This window comes from Cephus cinctus, unplaced genomic scaffold (assembly GCF_000341935.2).
Source record: "Cephus cinctus unplaced genomic scaffold, Ccin1 Ccin1_scaffold1843, whole genome shotgun sequence".
NCBI classification, from domain to species: Eukaryota; Metazoa; Arthropoda; class Insecta; order Hymenoptera; family Cephidae; genus Cephus; species Cephus cinctus.
Window position 1 is genome coordinate 15,774 of NW_014334024.1, and position 20,447 is coordinate 36,220.

The 20,447-nt window shown below is 40.0% G+C and overlaps 1 protein-coding gene across 3 annotated transcripts in view; it reads right to left on the reverse strand.

Moving 5' to 3' along the window:
* Positions 1–294: 294 nt before the first annotated feature.
* Positions 295–20,447, reverse strand: part of LOC107273807 — a 29,632-nt gene continuing 9,479 nt past the window's right edge. Inside the window, exons 4-8 of one of the 3 annotated variants that reach the window (XM_025091084.1) lie at positions 6,409–6,614; positions 3,867–3,958; positions 1,527–1,719; positions 1,262–1,441; positions 295–849 (exon numbers count right to left, since the gene is read on the reverse strand). In XM_025091084.1, the coding sequence (XP_024946852.1) occupies positions 746–849; positions 1,262–1,441; positions 1,527–1,719; positions 3,867–3,958; positions 6,409–6,614 (775 nt within the window). In that variant the 3' untranslated portion in view covers positions 295–745. Of the gene's footprint in view, positions 850–1,160; positions 1,442–1,526; positions 1,720–3,866; positions 3,959–6,408; positions 6,615–20,447 lie in introns of those variants that run through there. The other 2 variants (XM_025091083.1, XM_015752331.2) reach the window with 2 other exon arrangements.

Sequence of the window (20,447 nt, forward strand, 5' to 3'; positions counted from 1 at the left end):
TAAAAAAAAAAAAAAAAAAAAAAAAATATATACATTACGTATTTAATCTACGCTCCTTATCACGATTATCCTCGAGATATGCACCTTAGCGAGTGGCACGATAAATATATATCCGAAATAGTAGATATATACAGGTCCGTTCATTCGCGATGATCTAGTTCAACTAGAATCCACAATTTGAATGGACCTATAGTTATATATACACATATGGACATACAAGTGATATATATATATATATATATATATATGTATATATATATATACTATTGGATCATAAATATTACAGATATATTAATATAAATCAAGTATATTAAATATATTCACGGTACGTATAATATATCGTGCATATATTGCTTAGAGAAAAAGAAAAGTAGTTTTACAATAAGTATAGTAATATATCAGTAGTATATATAGTGATAGAGCAGGTACGAAAAGTAGATACGTTCAAAAAGTAGATAAAGAAACGACGAAACGTCATTGCGTTCCTTAAGATGATGTATATGTACCTATTCAGACTTATAGATTTACTTTATTTCTCAAAGAAAATATGTTTACGTATATTTTCCGCCAGTTACGTTATCTCATTGCCGCGCAGTCGCTTTAACAATAAATCTTTATTAAATCTGCGATTTTTCTCCGTGAATACGAGGAATCACGCAAGCTCGGTCTCCCGGCGCTTATTAAAACTGTTACAGCGATACACCCGAGAAGTGGTTACCACGTGAAAGCAGATGACAAAAAAAGCTCACGGGTTCTCAAGCTCAGGTCCGTCTGTTTTTGGCCCCAAGTTCGTAAAGCTGCGCGGACGCATCGAAAAGCTCATCCTCGAGGAAGATCCAATGTCCAGGACTGTGTAAAAGGGCAGCAGACAACAGAGAAAGAATTGACAATGGAGAAAAACGTCCAAGAGAAAAGATAAGCTCTGCGTCGGATAGGTATACAAGGTGTACGAGGACGTAAAAGCTCGCAAGCACAGTAAGAGTGACGGGTGACGAAAAAGCAGGGAGAAAAAAAGAGCAGGACGCGCAAGATCGAAAGAAAGAGAGAATAGAGATAGATGAGAATAGAATTGTGATGAGAATGAAAAAAAAAAGTCAAAAAAAAAGAGAAAAAAAAAAGAGAGAGAGAGAGAGAGTGACAAAAAAAGCTCTCCAAGAGAATTACAAAACGTGAAGATTCTCGCAGCTTTTGCTCTTGATGTCGTTCAAGCACATCTTGTTCAAAATATCCCGCGCCAGATTGAGCGACAGGGCCGTCTTACTTCCGTGCAATTTCGACAAGATCGTGCCCTTGCTCCCGCGACGTCGCAGCTTCTTGTCGCGCGTCTCCCGAAGACGTATCTGCTTAAGGACTCCCACCAGGAGTTCGTCGACGTTGTGCTGAATGCCCGAGGACGTCTCGATGAACTTGCACTCCCTCGAGGTAGCGAGTTGCTTGCCTTCTGCGTGTAAATAGAATGGAAAAGAAACAACTTTTTAAGCCCCGCTCCTACCTCCGAGCCCTCACTGCTTAACCAAGAACCTTACCGTTAGGGTCTATCGTACGGCTTCGCGCCAGGTCTGCCTTGTTACCCACCACTATCACTGTACGCTCCTGGGTATAGTGCTCTCGCCATAGATAATTCAGCATCTCTTCGGCAACTTGGAAGCTGTCCCGGGACACTATGGAGTAGACGACTATGCAGGCGTGCGGCTCGTAGGTGGACAAGGAATTTTCTATCTGTTGAAAAAAAAAAAAAGAAAAAAAAAAAAGAAAAGTTCCGAGAAGTGGATTAGTGAATTTAACGATGGCAAATGGCGTCCTGGAAAAAGGGCAAAAAATGATGAAATAATGAATGATGACATGAATAAAAGATGTACGCGAGAGAATGTCTTGAAAGTAAGAGTGTCGCTTTTGTCTTTTTTTTTTATTTTCTTGTTTCAAGCAAAGAAGAAAAAAGAGCAAAGGGCACAAACTTTCATCGATCAAGGCAGACACGTTATTTTGGTAAGAGGCTGAAATTTCTTTTTTTTTTTTCGAATTTGTCTGAAACGAAAAATTTTATTATTCGACCCTCGTATGTATAGTATCGTATACTCCTATGATATAATATTTACTTTGACGATTTTATGGCATACCGTGTTACATTAAGATTTATCATATAATCTTGCAATATACTGTTTACGAAATTTTGAAAGCTGCTTTCCTGTAAATTTCAATTGTATTTACGTTATGCTTCGTGGTATACTGTACCATGATCTACGAAGCTGCTATACTATACTGTGTAATATTTTATGACCCTGTATGTAATTTTGGATATATTATACAGCAGTATATTATACTGCCTATCATAAACTTTGAAAGCTTCGTTCCTGCAAGCTCCAACTGTGCCTTACACTTCCCATCCGAGATTTTGACTCGATCCCGACCGGGATCAGAACTCTAATTAATTTCGTATTAATCTCGCGTCCCAGCCAGTAGGCAACCCTCGAACTTTCCAACGTCGAATCTACCCCCGGTATAACGATGAAGGGTTAGTCGAGGGTTGGGATAAGAGCTTTTTTATTTTTCAATACGAAAATCCCATTTACTTTATTCGTTGCCCCCAAAAAGCTAGCGAAAGCTCATTAATTATTGGAATGACCTTGGAAAAGAATGAAAATTCTTCCCCCCCCCCCTACCCCCCATAATAAACGTATAGCGTCTATACGGCCCTGGGGCCCCGGCGCTCACAGGGGAGGACATTGACGTTATACCTTATCGCATGAATGATCAGACCGAAAGTATTTTTGGAGATAAAGTATGAAAACAAAATGGCGTGAAGTTCGAATGATCGATTTGGACATATAGGTATTTAAGCAATGTAAAAGTAAGAAAAAAAGAGGTATCGGGTACAGTCCCTGTAGATAACTAAATAACGTGGTAAGTATCGATTCTAAAAGGATAAGGGATGAAGTACGAAGAATTTCCGCCACCCCCTATTCACGTGGCTACGGATGCATTCACGTGAACTAAATATTGTCAACTTGCTACGACGACGGCGGTTCGTGAGCGTAGGAAGTTGGAAGGTTTCCGGGGAGAAGAAAAGAACGAAAAAAAAAAAAAAAAAAAAAAAAAAAAAAAAAAAAAAAACGTCCCATGGAAACGCAAGGATAGGGCATTATCGAGAAAGAGACAAAACCGGGTGGTTAGACCGTAACCAGAAAAGGATCAAAGATGCTTTTATCGAAGATTGAATAAAATAATAAAGATAATCTCTAAATCGATTGGACGCAGTGTTGCCAGCGTGGAAAAAAAAGAGTAACCGATAAAAATTAACGATAAAATATAATGATGGGAGGTCGATTAAAATTTTCAAAAATTTGTTATCCGTTAAAAATTTTTTTTTTTTTTCAAAATACCCTAATCCCCTCTTCCCACCCCTCGAAGTCTGCTTCACTCGTTCCACGTCGCGGCTCTTAATTTGAACTTAGCCCTTCGCGCGCTTCACGGGCTCGCAAGCTCGCGCGCCGTGTAATTATCCAGAGCGAATTGGTATTGGCTTTGCCGAGTTTACCGAAAAAAAAAAAATAATAACAAATTTCGCAGGACAGACGGAATTCTGGATAATATAAACCTCGGTTGGGATAATCGCGACAAACAATTACGGTCGATTAACATAAATGGGTTTAAGAGCCTCTATATAGGTACAGAAAAACGTAAAAGTTTTTCGAGACCCCTAATAACAAAGATGGCTACCCGTCCCATCCACGTACGTTACGTGACCGTAACTTTGAAAAACTTTTCGTTTGACATTGAATTTTCCACAGCGCGCGATCAGACGAGTGATAGGTTTTCACGTTATTTTTTTGTTTCTTTTCATTTAACATCAACACAAAGATACTCACACTCATCTCGATATGCGGGTGATCGATAAACGTCAATTCCGACTCCTCGCCGTCTAGCAAAATTGACACGGTTTTCTCGCCGAATTCGTCATCTGCAAGGAAAAAATCAATGTGGAATATCAGCGAGAAAAAAATTTTTGTTTTTCCTCCAAAATTTCACGTTTCAATCAACACGTAAATACCTTATGGACCCATGAAAAAAAAAAATCATACGAATTTAATAATCGTCAGTCCCAGGCCCTTTGCCCTTATCAGATAACAAAAGGCCGGTCCAATTAATTCGTTTGATCCCCTCGTACCTAGCAGGTAGAATTTCCTCATCCAAATTGGATATATTTATAACGTGCGATATCCATATATATATATATATACACACACGTGACATACCTCTCCTCTGTCACTCTCGAGCAAAAATAAATAGCAAATCCAAGAACATCCAGTCCGCAGGAGCTCAAGGAGTCAGACACAGATGGTACGTAAGAAAAGGGGGAGGCGAGGAGGGAGGTAGCAAAGGTGGTGGGTATTATCGATCGTTTCATCTTGGCTCCTGTAGGATTTCGTCGGAAAGGGAACCTCGGTCGAGCAAGCACGTCGTTATATTTATGCTTTGGCAGGAGTAGAATTACGTTGTATTCCCTCTGAGCGGCAAACGTACCGACGAATAAAGCGACAGAGGGAGCGGGAAACGGAGAGACGAGAGAGCAATAGGTACAAAAGCACTTATGTAAATACTTACAAAGAAGTAAGCGAAGAAGGAGCGATTTCGAGCTCGAACAGTACATGGAAGGAATAAAGGTACGAAATGAGAAGAAAAAGAAGTATTTTTAATTACAAAAAAAAAACAAATAATTTTTCTGCATATAATTCAGGAGAAAGAGGGGGCAAGACAGCGAGGTACAGGGACGTGAAATAATTATGAGGGGGTTGCTTCGGATAAAAGCTTGCTGCTCTGTTTACTCCTGATAGGTATACATATACATATGTATACATATAAAATACCCGTACAGTTTCCATGGGATAATGTCCCAGAGACGACTCGACCGCTGACAGGTTAACACGAAATTTCCATTATCGCATGCTGCGTGCAATATGGATCTCGTAGATCAAAAATGAGCGAGAGAGAAAATCTGTGTATATATATATATATATATATATATATATATATATATATATATAGGGTACAGGAAAATAGTACGGACGTGGATTATTTGTGTACAGTATAGTACAATATATATGGTGTGTATATATATACACATTGCTTTTGTCATATATGTGTATATTAATATGGATCTCGGTTAATTCAATTTAATGACGATCCTACGTCAAAGCATTATCCAAAGCGACTATAGGTAAATTGTATCGTCCTGTCTCTCTCGCTCTCCCGCAGTGCATGGCGTTGCTATTAGCACTGGTTGTATGTACAATACTACTACTATTCGCCTATGCTGCCGCGCGAGTGTCAGCTCTATGATCTATCGTGCCGGAATTCCCGGTTCCGGTGGAATTGCGCAACGACGATCGATCGTGATCAATGTCGATGATCGATGTGTGTGTTGGAAGCCATGGCAGTGGTACGAATTATTATTATTATTCGATATATTAGGCCCTCGTGAGGAATAGACCTTTGGTTTCTCGACTAGGAATTATTTTGACGTTAATATTTCTGGTTGACGATATCCGCCATACTGTTTCACGCGAGACACCATGTATATGTACGATAAGCAGCTTAGGGGAGTAATAAATTATAAGAATTTGATCGTTTAATTTTTTTCGTCATTCGGTATTCGAGCTTTTGTCACTTGTAATGCCGTTTAATAGGCGAATGGATAATTTCGAGTTGATCACCCGGTATGTAAAATATGTCATTGAGCAACGTGCATTCGTCTACCCGAGGTTTCGTCTAGACTGCACGAAAATACGCGACAACGGGATTGAAAACTTGCGACTAGGATCCGAAATAGCAATTAATTGCCACGTAAGGTCGCCAAAGACACCGGCGGCAATTACGGCCGGTTTCGCCGGTCAGTGTAAAAGCTTCGTTCAGTCGGAGCTTTTACGAGCGCGGAAAAAATCCTTAGAGAAGACTCGAGTTGGTTTGAGGATGATTATAAAAAAAGGACTTTTCCTGCGTTTTCCCTCTAACTACCATGCCTGACCGAAGTCGGGAGCTTTTTGTAAAAAAAAGCACCCCCCCCCCCTGATGCCAACCTTGCAAGCTCGGGTGCCGGGTGATTACAGAAAACAAGAAACGCAAGCTCTTCGGATGGGTATGGGCGGGTACGAGAGCTTTCCTGAAAGAGCTGCCAGGTCGAGTGGACCTGGGTTGGGAGCTTGCGAGCTTTCGCGATTCCCACGTTACTAACGACGAGATCCTCGCGTGCGGAAATTACAGCTGGGTAATTATCAGGACTGGCTCAAAAGTAATTTCTGTATAAAGTTTGACTGGTAGTTGAGTCTGCCGATTTTTTTTTTTTTCGATATTTTTTTAGAGAATTTGAGCTTTTTTCCCCCTGAAGAATTATATCAAACTCGTTTTACTTACCCAAGCTGGCGTCGTAGGTGTTCATGTACTCGCTGGTCATAAATTGCGAGACCAGGGCGGTCTTACCCACCCCCGAATCACCCAGCAGGATCACCCTGTACTTCGGTATATCCTCTACGTCGCTCTCGAGACTTTCAGCTGCGCCACCCTGGCCGCTACAGCAGGAACCTTCGAAGGGTGATCTCTCGCCGGATACATTGCTATTTCTGAAAAGTACGGTACGATTATTATTTTTCACTGTTTCGAGAAGAAATTTTTTTTTTCATTTATTCAAACAGAATCGGATGCTGTATCGTTGTACGGGTATGGATTGAACGCGTGGGGAGAGAAATTAAATCCGGTAACACACGTGTTGCATATATTTAGAAATGAATGGCAGTCGTTAGTACAACGGTCATTAATATTGATGGAGTCGTAGTACCGACTGTATAATATATTACCCGTCGATGCTGGATGATTCAAACGATGATGGTTAAAAAAGTAAAAAAAAAAAATTTTGAAAAATCACAATATGCAAATTTCACCTCTACAGATACACTCCATACGTGAACGATGTACGTTTTTGTTGGTTAACAAAAAAATTGTTCTCGTATATTCAAATTCTAAAAATACATTTTTTTTTATACAGCAATGAGATCTCTCAGCACCTGTCGAGCTGACGTGACCATTAAAGTCGTCAAGACGATTTCATGAAAAAAAAAAAATAATAATAATGAAAACCTCCCACGTGATACCGACAAGTAAAAACATTCCCATTAATCCAACTGACAGTTCATCGTTACATTAGAGCATACTCAGCCATGCCCAGGGCACTTTAGACGTGTATATACGTACCTGGCCCAAAATCACCAGGCTTTATAAACTTTGGCAAATCTCACCTGGGATTCTCGTTTATCGATATTATCTCTATAAACAGTATAAACCTAAACTCTCTTTGATATCAAGGGATTCTGTTCGCCCCTTGGTTACCGTGTGTTGTCGATAAAAAACACGAAAGCACAAAAAAAAAGTTCACTATCCCACCCCTGATTGCGTATGTTATACGGATCTAAAATTACGTATAAAATAAGATACAAAGTAAAAAACTTTAATAAATTTTTTTTTATTATCCAAAATTTGATTGTTCGATATTCAACCCTTAAACTTGTAAACCAAATAATGGAGTTGACAAGATACGCTTAATTGTAAGCCATACCAATTACTATGTAATATTACCCTGCTTTGCATAATAATTGTCAAACTCTATGACTATGCATAGAATATCTAGGGCCGTGACGGGTTTAATGTTCCCTATAGGAAAGGCCAATGAAACGAGCTTAATTCGATTAAGTCGTTTAATCGCGAGTGTATAATTTAAAAAATATACGGATTGAGATTAGATGAAATTTGAATTTTTTTATGCTCATTATTATTTTTACGTAAAATGGGCTAAAGTGGATTTTTCATCGATAAATGTCAGGTTGGCTCTCCCCTTACCGTACATCGAATATGAATCAAAACGGATGCTAAGATCGTGACGTATCCGACAGCCACTCTTTTTTTCCTTAATAATTCTTCGACTACCTTCCGGCCAATTTAAACGGAAATGACGAAGTTCTACATAGAGCAGAGGCACGAGTGAAAGGGAATCCGCGAATTAGCCTATGAATATAAAGGAGCCTCCACACCCTTGTTTGTTATTTCCTTGCACGATTTACATGGGATTACGTGAAAGAAGAAAAAAAAGGAGTCGTAACAGCTCCCTAAGCTCGAGTTTCTAGTTTCGTGTTTTTTTTTTATTCTTCCTCCACGTGCGGAAAAAAGTCCTATAGAGAATCGGAGAACCGTCGCCGGGACTATAGTCGAATGAGCCTTTATTGTCTTTCCAAGGGGAACTGCCTGTGTTAAAGTCACGTGGTCGTGTTGAAAGCGCAATTTCATTGGACAAATGACGTAGGACAATGAAAAGAAAGATAAAAAGGTGGATCGAATGAAATAGAAAAAAAGATAAATAACAAGAAAAAAAAATCGAAACCTGGCCGATTTTACGAGTTTGAAATTTCAATCCCCCCACCCGATTCTTTTTTAAATTAATCCCACCAATCGAAATTCGAACCCTCGTCATTTATCTACCTTTCTCTAATCAAAGCTCTGCCATGGAAAATCGAAAGCTCCACATACCCCGCAGTACCGTACGAACCAACGCAGACAGACGGTAGATATACACCATACGTTACCCACGCGTGGAATCTGACTGATCGGTAGGTAAAACAGGACAGAAAATTTCAAAGTCGGTCAATTACACAGCGTCCTCCGTTGAGTCGAATTATTCAGTAAGATTAAAAAAATTCAGGACAAACCAGCGAGTTGTAAAAAAAAGTCCGATTACCCGCTACCAAAAAAATTTATAAAAAGTAAGTTTCACCGGTAGGAATTTTAATGTAGAAAAAAAATTTTCGTCTCCTTAACGCAAGACTTGTCTCAATTAAAACTTCGTCGTATACCAAATCCGAAATTCGCAAAAACAGAAGGAGAAGCAGAGATCGAGGTACAGTCCTGACGAAAAATTCGACTACTGGCATTGTTCAACCCCAGCGACATATCGTTAAACCGAAGGCCCGTGGGGTCGCAAGGATTCACCGTTAATTATTGTCGGTTCTTACTGTACACGCTTTTCCCCGTGTACGTACAGCCCGTTTAACAAGTTTACGAATTACGGTCTGCAGCTCTATTAAGCGTAATCATATTATATAGAAATAAGGGGTTCTCGTCTTTGGCCAATTAAATTGTCAACCGACGCGAATTCATTCCACTGACGTTTGACCCAGTTTCGACCGGATGGGGTTGGGCCAATATGTACATCCGGCATGTCCACTTCGCTACGACTAAACTCTCCCAGTGCAAAGGGCTCCAACAAAATCCACCCCTGTCGCCCCCCTGACAGCCTTCGCCATTTCGCAGTCAGCTCCTACTAAGCTTCGCGCTACGGTTCACGTGCTAATTTGTCATCAGACTGTAAATTGGCCTAGCGCGGCTATAAATTCCAATCTCGTTATCGCCCGTGTGAATCAAGGTGAAAAATAACGCAGGACCTGCGACAAGAGTGCAATTACGATTATTGATAACGATTACAGGAAATCAAAAATCCTCCGCCCTCGCGACGAAACTGGCCAAGGGTCGATCTTTAAAGACCAAAATTACTAACGGGGTAATTATTCAAATAAAATTACGTCATTAAAAAACGTCCAATTAGCATCCGTCCATTTTCATAATGACGTCACATACTCGCCAACTCAATTCCAGTCACATATAGATATGCATACTCACATAGGTATACAAAAGCACGCGTTAAATCTCGCCTGTATTTTCCGTGAGGTTCCTCTTTTTTTTTCAAAATACAAATTTCCCACCCCCTCCCTCCGGGAGGTCTCGATGAATTTATGAGTAAAGGGGTGAATTGTCTGCATGGGAAAAAAGACACCTTGAAAGCTTTGTTCTATTTTTGGAATAAGGAAAAAAAAATACTCGACAGAACCTCAAGGAAGATGCTGGATAGATTTATTGGTCAGAAATTAAAAAAAAAATTTTTTTCAAAAAATTTATCAAACCCCCATTTGTCCATCTCCACCAACTTCCTCTCGTAATATCCGTGTCGCTCCTGTACGAGAAATTCTTCTCAATCCTCCCGTCCCTTTGTCCTTTTATTGTGATTTTTTGTATTATCACAATCGCCGTCCACAAGGGAGGCTTAGCAAGTTTCACGTGAAAAGGATCATTATCTCTGATTAAATTATAATATCTATTATCCTTACGTTCGCTCTGGGAGCACGCTATAGATAAGAGGGCGTTACTCGTGCTCAACAATAGTCGTATTATTACGGGCAGTCACAATACGGAAAATCTAGCATTGTTTTATTGTGTTGGCAATGATAATATAATGTTATATGGTTATGGTTATAATTATATATGTATACCTATACATACATGTTATCTCTATGCCAGACGATATTATTGTTGGCATCTATAGATAAGGCTTTTGGCACATTCTCTACACGAAAACAGGGAGCAGATATTTATCACGATTATTTTAAAGTCTTTGACTTCAAAATACACAGATTAGTACAGCAGTAAGTAACGGAACGCACGTGTCGGTAAATTTTTGGAAAATTATGTTTTTCAGGTAAATTTTCAAAATTGAAAAAAAAAAAATTTTTTTGTCTTTGTCCAGCCTCTCGTTATAGTCGACAGGACAAGGGAGTGTAACGGAGAAAAAATAATGAATAATAATAATAACGACTAGTCTGTTAGTTGACTAATACTTTTCTGCTAAGTGGAAGTCACGGTTAACAAGACTAGGTAACCATTGCCGTTCCCTTTTCTCCGTGTACGCCAGAAAGCTATATCCACGGCGTCGGCAATTTCTGTCTGGGCGAATCGAGTGTAGATTTTCGTGGAGAGACGAAGCGACGTGTCCGGGAGTGGGGTTGAAAATTTGAGAGTGAAAAAAAAAAAGTAGAGTACGGACGGTTGATTTTGGTGTTGCGAGCAATGAAAATGGTAAATGAGTAAAATCGAATTTTGAGAAGTGTCTATAAATATACTTGGATTCCCGACGTGACGTTCAAGTTGCATAGCTAGAATAGCGGTTGAAGCGGTTGATGCTATTTCGAGAGTCGGTGCATGTGTCGGAGAGAGAGATGCGGAGTCAGTGAGTTGGAGAGAGAGAGAGAGAGAGAGAGAGAGAGAGAGAGAGAGAGAGAGAGATTGGGATTTGCGAGAGAGAGAGAGAAAGAACCAAAACATTCCAATGAGACGGTAGCATCCGTATAGAAAATTCAATAGCGGCTCCGTACGGATACGGCGAGAGAGATGGATGCTGTGGTCCATTTTCATAAGTACGGGCCATATGAAAAATCCATGAAACAGGGGGAGTATACGATTGACAGTAGAGGGAACGTGACGGGATAAATTCGTATTGGACGGGAGACAAATAAATTTGTCCGCGGTTCGACGTGTCCATTATTTTCACAGCGGCATACCGTGACGGTAGCCAATCAAGAAAAAAATGTACCGGCGTGCGTTACGTGTAATTTTATCGAGGGTAAAAAAAATTTTGAAAGAAAAAAATTCACGCAAAATCATCCCTATACCGTAAACAATAAGAAGCCTAATTTTTCTCACGAATCGCAAATAATTTATGGCGAGTTTACACGTCGGCGACTTGGCTCGTGTCCATTAAACAAAAATCAGACTCAAAGGCCCCGGCAAAATTTTCACGATCTGAGTCATGCCTGTCCCTTGTATATTCGCGAAAATCCTTAAAGATGATTCAACGAGATGAACCAACACGATTTGACGTCACTTTGATTCCAGGATGCAAAAGATGATCTTACATTTCTTCGTCATCGGTTTCAATTTATCTCCGTTACACAACGCCGACCACGCTGGATGTCATCGTTAATGATATTTTATGCATCGATACGTCACAGCATCCGGCTATGAGAGATTTTCATAGAGTATCGCTGGTACGTTTGATATGGACCAAACGTGAAATCTCTACCGAGAATTTTCAATTTAATTCTGTACTATGTCTATATATATATATACACACTATACGTACTACCAACATTCTAAAGCCTGATGGGGTATCTATTTAAATTTCCTAAACCACTAACACTGGCAATGGAGCTTTCGTTAACGAGAGTACTCGAGCTGGTATATCTATAGTCTATTAGAGAGAATATCGCACGACGCCTCCGTGAACGTAGCGAAAGTTCAAACTCGTGGCGCATACATCTACACCATGTTCGTCGAAAGTTCATCTGGTGGCTTTGATACGTACGGTATGCCGATCGATAAGTAAAATTATTGGAAACTATCGAAACTGTTGCCGTTGACTGTACAAAGGCACTATAGTCCAATTAGATGATGGTATAGTAGATCACTGTTCGTTGGCTGCTCTATAGTTATGGTGACGTATATAAATATGGGTAAAAGTCAGGGCTGGCGAGTCTCGCCTTTTTATTCGTCCGTATTCAGGCCAAACGTATTCGGGTCGTTCTTTGACGCGCGTGAAGAATGATCCAAGAGTTTAGCTGAAACCTTGAAAAATTAATAGGACGAATCTCTGAGATGGTGGAAGGAAGAGAAAAAATTGAGGAACGAAAAAGAAAGAGGAGCAAGGACAGACAAACAAATGGTCGTCGGCTGTCAGTGAGTCGTTGATACATATATGTATGACCGGTTATATACTTTTATTTATATTCATTTTGAATTTTTGCCAAAAATTTTCGACTCTTCAATTTCGTGTTTAAACGGACGAACCGGGCCGACGCGATTGGGCCACCCAGACAATAGAGACTTTTGGTTCTTGTCCTCGATAACTTAGAGTGAGGTACGTGGAAAAATTTTTATAAAAAAATTTCGAATTTTTTTTTTCTTTAATTCCAGCCACTCCGTTCTCGTTTAAACGCATTTAGCCGGTATCTACTGCAACCTTTCACAGGCTCTAAGCGCTTCACGACGTCGTAAAATTTGAGATTTACGGCGTTTTACAAAAATCCTTAACTTTTCGCCACCCTTTACTGTCAACATACCGCGTGTCCATTTTCACTGGTCGATTAAGCATTGAAGCTAATGGGAGTTAAATAATGAAAAAAATTATCGTCTCCCACGTTATTGTCCAAAAATTCATACCGTATCGCCTCAAAAATCATTTTTCACGGAAAAAATAAAGAACTGAAATGACACAAAATTACGTGACGCTCATAAAAAACCTATGAATATTTCAAATAATTACCGACTCTCTAATTTGCGATTCGTAGCATTGCGCGATTCCAAAAACGGACTATTTCCGTCTATGGGCCGTCATGCCAAAATATAGTAAGAAAAATCGAAAAATACAAGCTTGCCAAATCGTCCCAAGAATTGCGGAGGCCAGACGACGACGGCTCGTGTACCGAAACAAGGAGGACGAGCGTAAATTCTACGTCGTAGAATCATCGCGTAAGAAGGTCTCTCGTGGTTCACACTGTTCAAGAGCGGCCATTCCATTAGCTCGTAAAGGTGCTTGCACACCGTTTTTGAGCGATCAGGGACAGAGGTACGTTGGTATGGCAAAGTATCTAAGAAAAGCCAAGGAGAGCATTGACTGGCACAGGCAAAATCCATACGCGTGTATAGAGCCAAACTTACTCATATGTTAACTTGCATATACGTATGTATATACATATATATATCATCTAAAATTCCCCGAATATCCGTTGGCTCCTGGGAACAAACCTAACCTAACATTCCTGACTCGAAACTCGCATATAAGCCAACCGGCAATAATCATCGTCATCCAACAGCATCACCACCACTCTCATCTTCTCGTGGAATCCTTACAGCATCCCTACTCCTCCTGGCTGTCTCAGTTTAGAATAAGCCGAAGGCCCGATTGTTCTTCGCCATTTTCGCGCGCGCATCCGATCGGCTCACATCGTCGTACATCAAATTCGAAAATTCGAAGTTCATCGTAAAAGTAAAGGGAGAAAAAAACAAGAAGATAAAAGCCATGGAGGTTGCAAAAGGTACAAATTTTACTATTTATTTTCCAAATACCCACAATAATTTTCAGACTTTTTTTTAATTCCAAAAAACTTTTTTTCAATACCTCAGTATATTCGAGGATTATTTCTCATGGTGAAAAAAAAAAATTATTTTAACTGGTACCCTGGGTCACAACCGACCCACCCTATTCCCTTATACATTAAGCAGTCATTTTTCTCATCTAAGTAAACACGACGGTTCCGCATCTGGTCGATCATTCTTCGTTATTTACGGTTAGATGATTGAGGGAAGAGGCTGGGAGGGGGGTGCGCCAATTTGTATTCGTGTCAGTATTTTTACAGCTGGACCAGGTGGCAGAGTGATCTCTTTGCTTAACAGATAAATATTGCCACGAGATATAGATTCGTGCGAGGTTCGATTTTTGGTAGATTTCATTTTTTCTATTCCTCACCCCCCCCCCGACCCCCTTTTGGTTACGTCAAAGTAAAAAATTTTTTTTCAAATTTTCAGTCAACGATTCCGCATCCAGCCTCGTGCAGCAGTCGACGAATATCTCGTCGGCCGTGAAGTCCCAATCAGTGAAGACGTCCAAGTCCGTGCAGAGCGTGCAATCGAAATCAGTGACGGAGTCGTCGTCTTCGATCAGATCTGTGACGTCATCGTCGGTCAGATCACAGAGATCGTTGGAGGTCGAGGAGTCGATCGAGATTACCGAATGAATGACGCTAAAGATGAATTGACAAGGGGACTCAAATTTTTTTTTTTTGTAACAGTCATCGCACGTTCCTGATAAATTATTATTTTTTTTTTCTATGTGAATCATCGATATTGCCTTGCGATAAATTTCCTTTTTTTTCTTTTATCCACGTGAAATTTTCAACAAAATAAATTGACACCGGCGCAGCATCCGAGCGATCGTAAATGCACCGTGGATACATCGACGAAGATCATTCGGCATCGGTGAATAAAAATTGGCCAGGGAGAAAAAAGTTCCATGAGGGTCAATGATAAATTGAGACGCCCCCCCTCCAATCCCCCCCTCCCCTCCCCTCAAAGTAAATTCTCACCGGTCACATTTATACTTTCTTTTTTTGACAATGAAAAAGTCAAGCCCATGTATCTTTTTTTATTTTTATTTTATCAATCCGATCCGACAGACGGCGATAATGCTGTTTAATAAAAGTTATTGTGATACTCGTGAATCGTTTCCTCGGAACTTCATTCGCGGAGATGATATATGTCTTGGTTGGATCCCTAAGTAAATTTACTACGAAATCATCCCCCCCAATGTATATATCCTGTACACGTGAAAATTGTGCGGCAAAGGAGAAAAAATAAAAGCAGAAATGAAAGCAAATAACCGTGTGGGCAATATCTTCGGTAAATTCGTATCCCGCAGTGAGGAAGGTACGTAAGGCTCAGACGTATCAATAAGGCTGGTTTATGGTTATCATCGAGAATTTCGACAGTATTTTATGCTGTGATTTCATTAGGGTGCCGGTTAGGTTTTAGCGGAGACATCGGGGGTTTCTTATATACCCTTATCAACTTTACGCTATAATAATTCATCCCTTACCCAACCCTTAACAATATGCGACTCCAGCACTGAGTCTCCATAGACAGACACTTCCATCGTTATACATGTAAATCAGTAATACTACAATAGCAGTAAATCCCTGAAAATTAAGCTAGACGATATAAAGAAAACCAAAAATTACAACAACAACAAAATCTCGAGAATATCATCCGAGGTGTGCGGATAGATATCTAAGAAATACGTAAGAAAAGAAAAAAAAAAAAAAAAAAAATTTCCAAAAAATATCACGTATCATCCCAATTATTTTTCACCGATCACAATGAACACGAAATAATTTCCTGAACAGTATATCTACGGCAAGGGGATTATGTAAGGGACGGCATATCGATATTGGTACCGGAACTTAATTTACCGAAATGTGATCCGAAGGAGAGTTGAGGGTAAGAAAAAAAAATATATAAAAAAAGGACTAAAGTCCTTCGGTAAATAAGACGAAGATGAGTATGAGGAAAATTGTACACACACGAGTGAAACTTTGGCAGTTTACGCGAGGAAAGGGATGCAGGGGGATGAAAGATCAATTTATTGCAGGTAAATATAAAACCCGAGTAAGAGACAAGGGAGACCCAGCGTAGACGTTGGAAATTCAAGCGAAGGGCGAGAAAGTGCCGTTTCGAATATTGAACGTCAACCCCGGTCCCTGAGCACCCTTCGTCCCCCTTGTCGAGAAGACCTAAAAACTCACCTAAAACCACCCCTAGGCTCGAAACTTTTTAAGTCAGCCTCAGCCTAAGTTTGATTTTTGCACGAAAATCATACAGGATCGTCCAGCTGACTTGTGATAAACATAAAATAAGTTTAAAAAAAAGCCAAGAAAAAAAAAATTATTACCAGGACGACTTTATGGGTGTGATTTAAAAAAATTTTTCTCACCCTCTCGCGTACCGACGAGGGGGGTGAAAAAGGCCCGAAAAAAGGTGAAAAAAAAATATTTTTCCCTAAAAGTCAAATTACATGAAAATATCTGATCGATGCAAACTGCTTAAAGATTTCGACGTACGATCGGAACTCAACCCACCCCTGTATACATTGACAGGACACTGGAGTCCTTTTGTAGGGGTGCAAACATTGGCGTAGTCCTCGAAAAAGTCATTAGACGAAAATTACATCAGCATTTTGCACGTGAAACATCAAGGAGGATCCTTGAACGGTAAGATTAGGGTGGTTGGTGCTTATTGGAATTGTGTAAATTAAAATGAATGACGTCACGAGTGTCATGGCTGCTAGAGGAAGTATATTAGCTTTAAGATAAAATTACTTATATATATATATATATACACATACCCACGTATATAGGATCCATAAAAAAAAAACTACCCCCCAGTAAAGGAAAACCCTCAAGGACCTGCAAACGAGGCATATCCACCACTTCGAAGGGGCTTGTTTCGTACCTGCTTTTTGCCAAATTGAAAAACCTGAGCATCTCTCCGCCAGCCCATGTCGAACCCCCCATCGAGCATCTTCACCCTCGAACGCAGTATAATATAAGTACAACAAACTCTTGATACCATAGAGAGTCAGGTTAGGCTGCACCAATCGATAGAGTGGCATACACGAGTGAAGAGAGCGGCTGGACAAAAATTGAAAAAGTGGGTAACGACCATTTTCCATCTTTTTTTTTTTTTTTTTGAAAATTCAACCAAAAAATATGTTTTCGAGTACAGAGGGTGAAAACGAGCGCGAGAGGGGAAAAAAAATTTTGTAATTTTTCACAGCTCGAAAAATCCTACCTTACCGGCTGATAACTGACGACAAGAATCCACGAAGAGAAAAAAAAATCTAAATCAACACGATATAGACTTTCTTTTTAACTTCCAAGTAAATCCATTTTAATCGCACGTAACGTTGACTTGAGACGACGCGAACAATACAGCCGTCCAAGAAAAATAAAGTAGCTTCGCGATAAGAAGAGAATCCAGTCTCTAATCGCATTAGAGTTTCCTGCACGTTCTTTCCGGTTATACGGAACTTCCATTCGAGTAGATATATATATATATATCTACTCTATATATATACAGTCAAGGATATACGTCGTATAAGGATATAATGCTGAAGGGTAGCGAACCGATTAGGGGGTTGAAGTACGACGGTGATCTTCGTATTTTACTTCAACCCTTAACTACAGGAAATGTAAGGTAAGAAGGAATGGGCTGGGAGGGGGGATGGAAAGGAAACTTTTTTTTTTAATTGAATCCCGAGGAGGGGTTCAATTTCTTATCGTTCCCCAAAAACACAGCATTCCTGTACTTTTATCAAGACAGGGTGACAGCTGGGTATCGCTTAGGTAATTTCACGATATCTACCAAGAATTTACAATCGTCTGCGTTTATTCAGATTCCTTATCAATTTTTCCTTCAGAAAGGTCATTCTTCTCTTTTGGCTTATAATCTCGTGACCTTGACCCCGAACGATCATGCGCGCAATGCACTGCGTATTGTCCATTGAAAATTCGTCCAGGGTTGCCAGCCACGCTTAAAATACAATTTCGAATCGCAACGACTTCTACGGTTACTTTCTGTATAGTACTAGCGACAGGGTTTTACCCTGTACTTTATCTTTTTCATCGTAGCTACCTAGTTATATATGTATATACAGGGTGTCCAAGAACTACTTTTACACCCGAAAGTGGGTGAATATTATAAATTATATTTTACAAGTGATGACAGTGAAATTCCGTTTTTTGAAATCTAACCTAACCTACAGTACAATCAGGAGTAACGCAAAATAGGAACGATACGTGCAGATATAATTTTTAATTAAAATGCAAAGTAACAATTTCGGGTATCGGATTATTTTTACATCGATTCGTGGAGTTACGGTTGAAAACGAAAAAAAAATTAACGTACTTTGCGTCTTCCAGATGGCAATTTCTTGCGAGTAGGAACGAGGACGTAGAAGACCGTGGGAAATGTGATATGGAAAGTTAAATGAATTTTCTTTTAAAAATTTGACACCGTATTGGTAAAATGAAATAAAATAAAATAAATTGTATTTTACGTATAGACGAAGATTGCGTATGATTTGTGCGACGGCGAACGAAGCTCTTTTTCGTGATTTTCCAGTATCTTTCGTGACATTTACTTTTTCATCCCTTAATGGTTAGGGAGACGCGATACAGTATACTTGTGATCGTGATCCGGTTCGATACGCTCCAACGTCTCGCACCACCCCGTCGTTTGTTACGTCTTTTGGTTAGGAACCCACGTAAAACATTCTATCTATACATTAGTCCCTACGTAACCCTCAATTTCTACCCCTCGCTGGGACCGAAGACGTCGCGACGACCATTGGAACGAAGAGCGTCGAGACGGAAAAGGAAAGCATATTCATGGGACAGACTATGGGGGGTGCGAGCAGATGGTGGAAAACCCCTCTGAGAGTAGACATAAAAAAATTTAAAGGCAAGAAAAAAAAAATAAGGGGTGATTGAATGACAGGTGAAGAAACAGTGGAAAAAAAAGAGAAAAATTTTTTGAAAATTTAATTGAAAGAGAGAGAGAGAGAGAGAGAGAGAGAGAGAGAGAGAGAGAGAGAGAGAGAGAGAGAGAGAGAGAGAGCAATAAGGAAGGAAACGTGAAAAAGGTGAATAGGTCTAAAGGGTAAAGAATGAAATACAAAAGACTGAAGTAGGAGGAAGGTCGAAGGGGTGCAGATATGAGGAAAAAAAAAAGGAATTCAAGTACAGAGGTTCTATAGGGGATGAAATCTTATTTCTTTTCTTTTTTTTTTCAAAAAATTTTCTTTCTGCACATCGATCCTGACGGTACCCTCCGTTTTTTTTTTTTTTTTTCGTAACGAGTAGTCCACGTCAACGCCACCCCCCCCATCACCCCCCTGAAACAGCGTCGCCCTGCCATTTGAATATTTTACAACCCTTGAAAAAATTCCTAATATTCTCTAGGATTCCGAATGCTAAATTCACTCCGTGAAATCAGTAGTTCTCAATATCCGACTAAAGGCTTAACCCCACGGTACGAAGCCAAGCCCCCGTCGTACCTACGCCACTGATCTCGATTTCCAAATGCTCAACTAAGGGATGATTGTCACTGAAGTCCTGAAGAAAAGGCGCCTCTTCTCCCATCTGTCAGGACTCGAGAGACCCTAGAAGATATAGTCCACTTGGATCTCTCTCTGCGAGCCTCCGACCGCCCCCCCGTCAAGAAGAGGGATGAAAATTCGATCGGTCATCGAAGAAATTCGCCGAATGCGCAGTAACGAGGGTAGAACCTGCCGAAAGGATCCGACCAAGCGTAAGTGGTGTCTTTTGAAGAGTGGCGCAGAATTGAAAGGAAAAAAAAAATAAAAAAGAAAAAAACGAACCAAAAGGGGTGGAAAAAGAAATTGATACCTGCACTAGCCACTACGCAACCTCACTTGGTCGAGGGGACGGCGAAAGTTAAAGCGATAGCGAATAGAACGGAAGTTAATTAAACTGGTTGCGAGTACAGAGGCAAATTTTTTTTTTTTTTTCACGGGTGACACGCCACAATGTCAACCCCTAAAATTTATCAGGCTGAAGAAAAAACACCAAGGGTGGCTACACACGCGCATACCAGATACCGAATCTGCGTGTCAAAAAAAATCGGTCAAAATGCCTCACTGCGTTTAATTTGAAAAAAAAAAAAAAAAAAAAATTTAAATCTACCCCTATATCTCGATCCCTCTTTCTTTCCCCATCCTACATCCTTGTTTCACCCCTCCCACCTCCACAAAATTTCACAGCCAACTTTACACACGGAAAATCCAAATTGAAAGCAAAAGTCATATTTGCGTTCGATTTAAAAAAAAAAAAAAAAAAAAAAGATTTAAGCTCCATCCACACGTTGCGAATTATTCCTGAACTTGCTTTAACCCTGATTAGATTTTCGAAAGCTTCTTTTCGCCTCCACCCCCCCCCTCCCCCTCGCTCCCT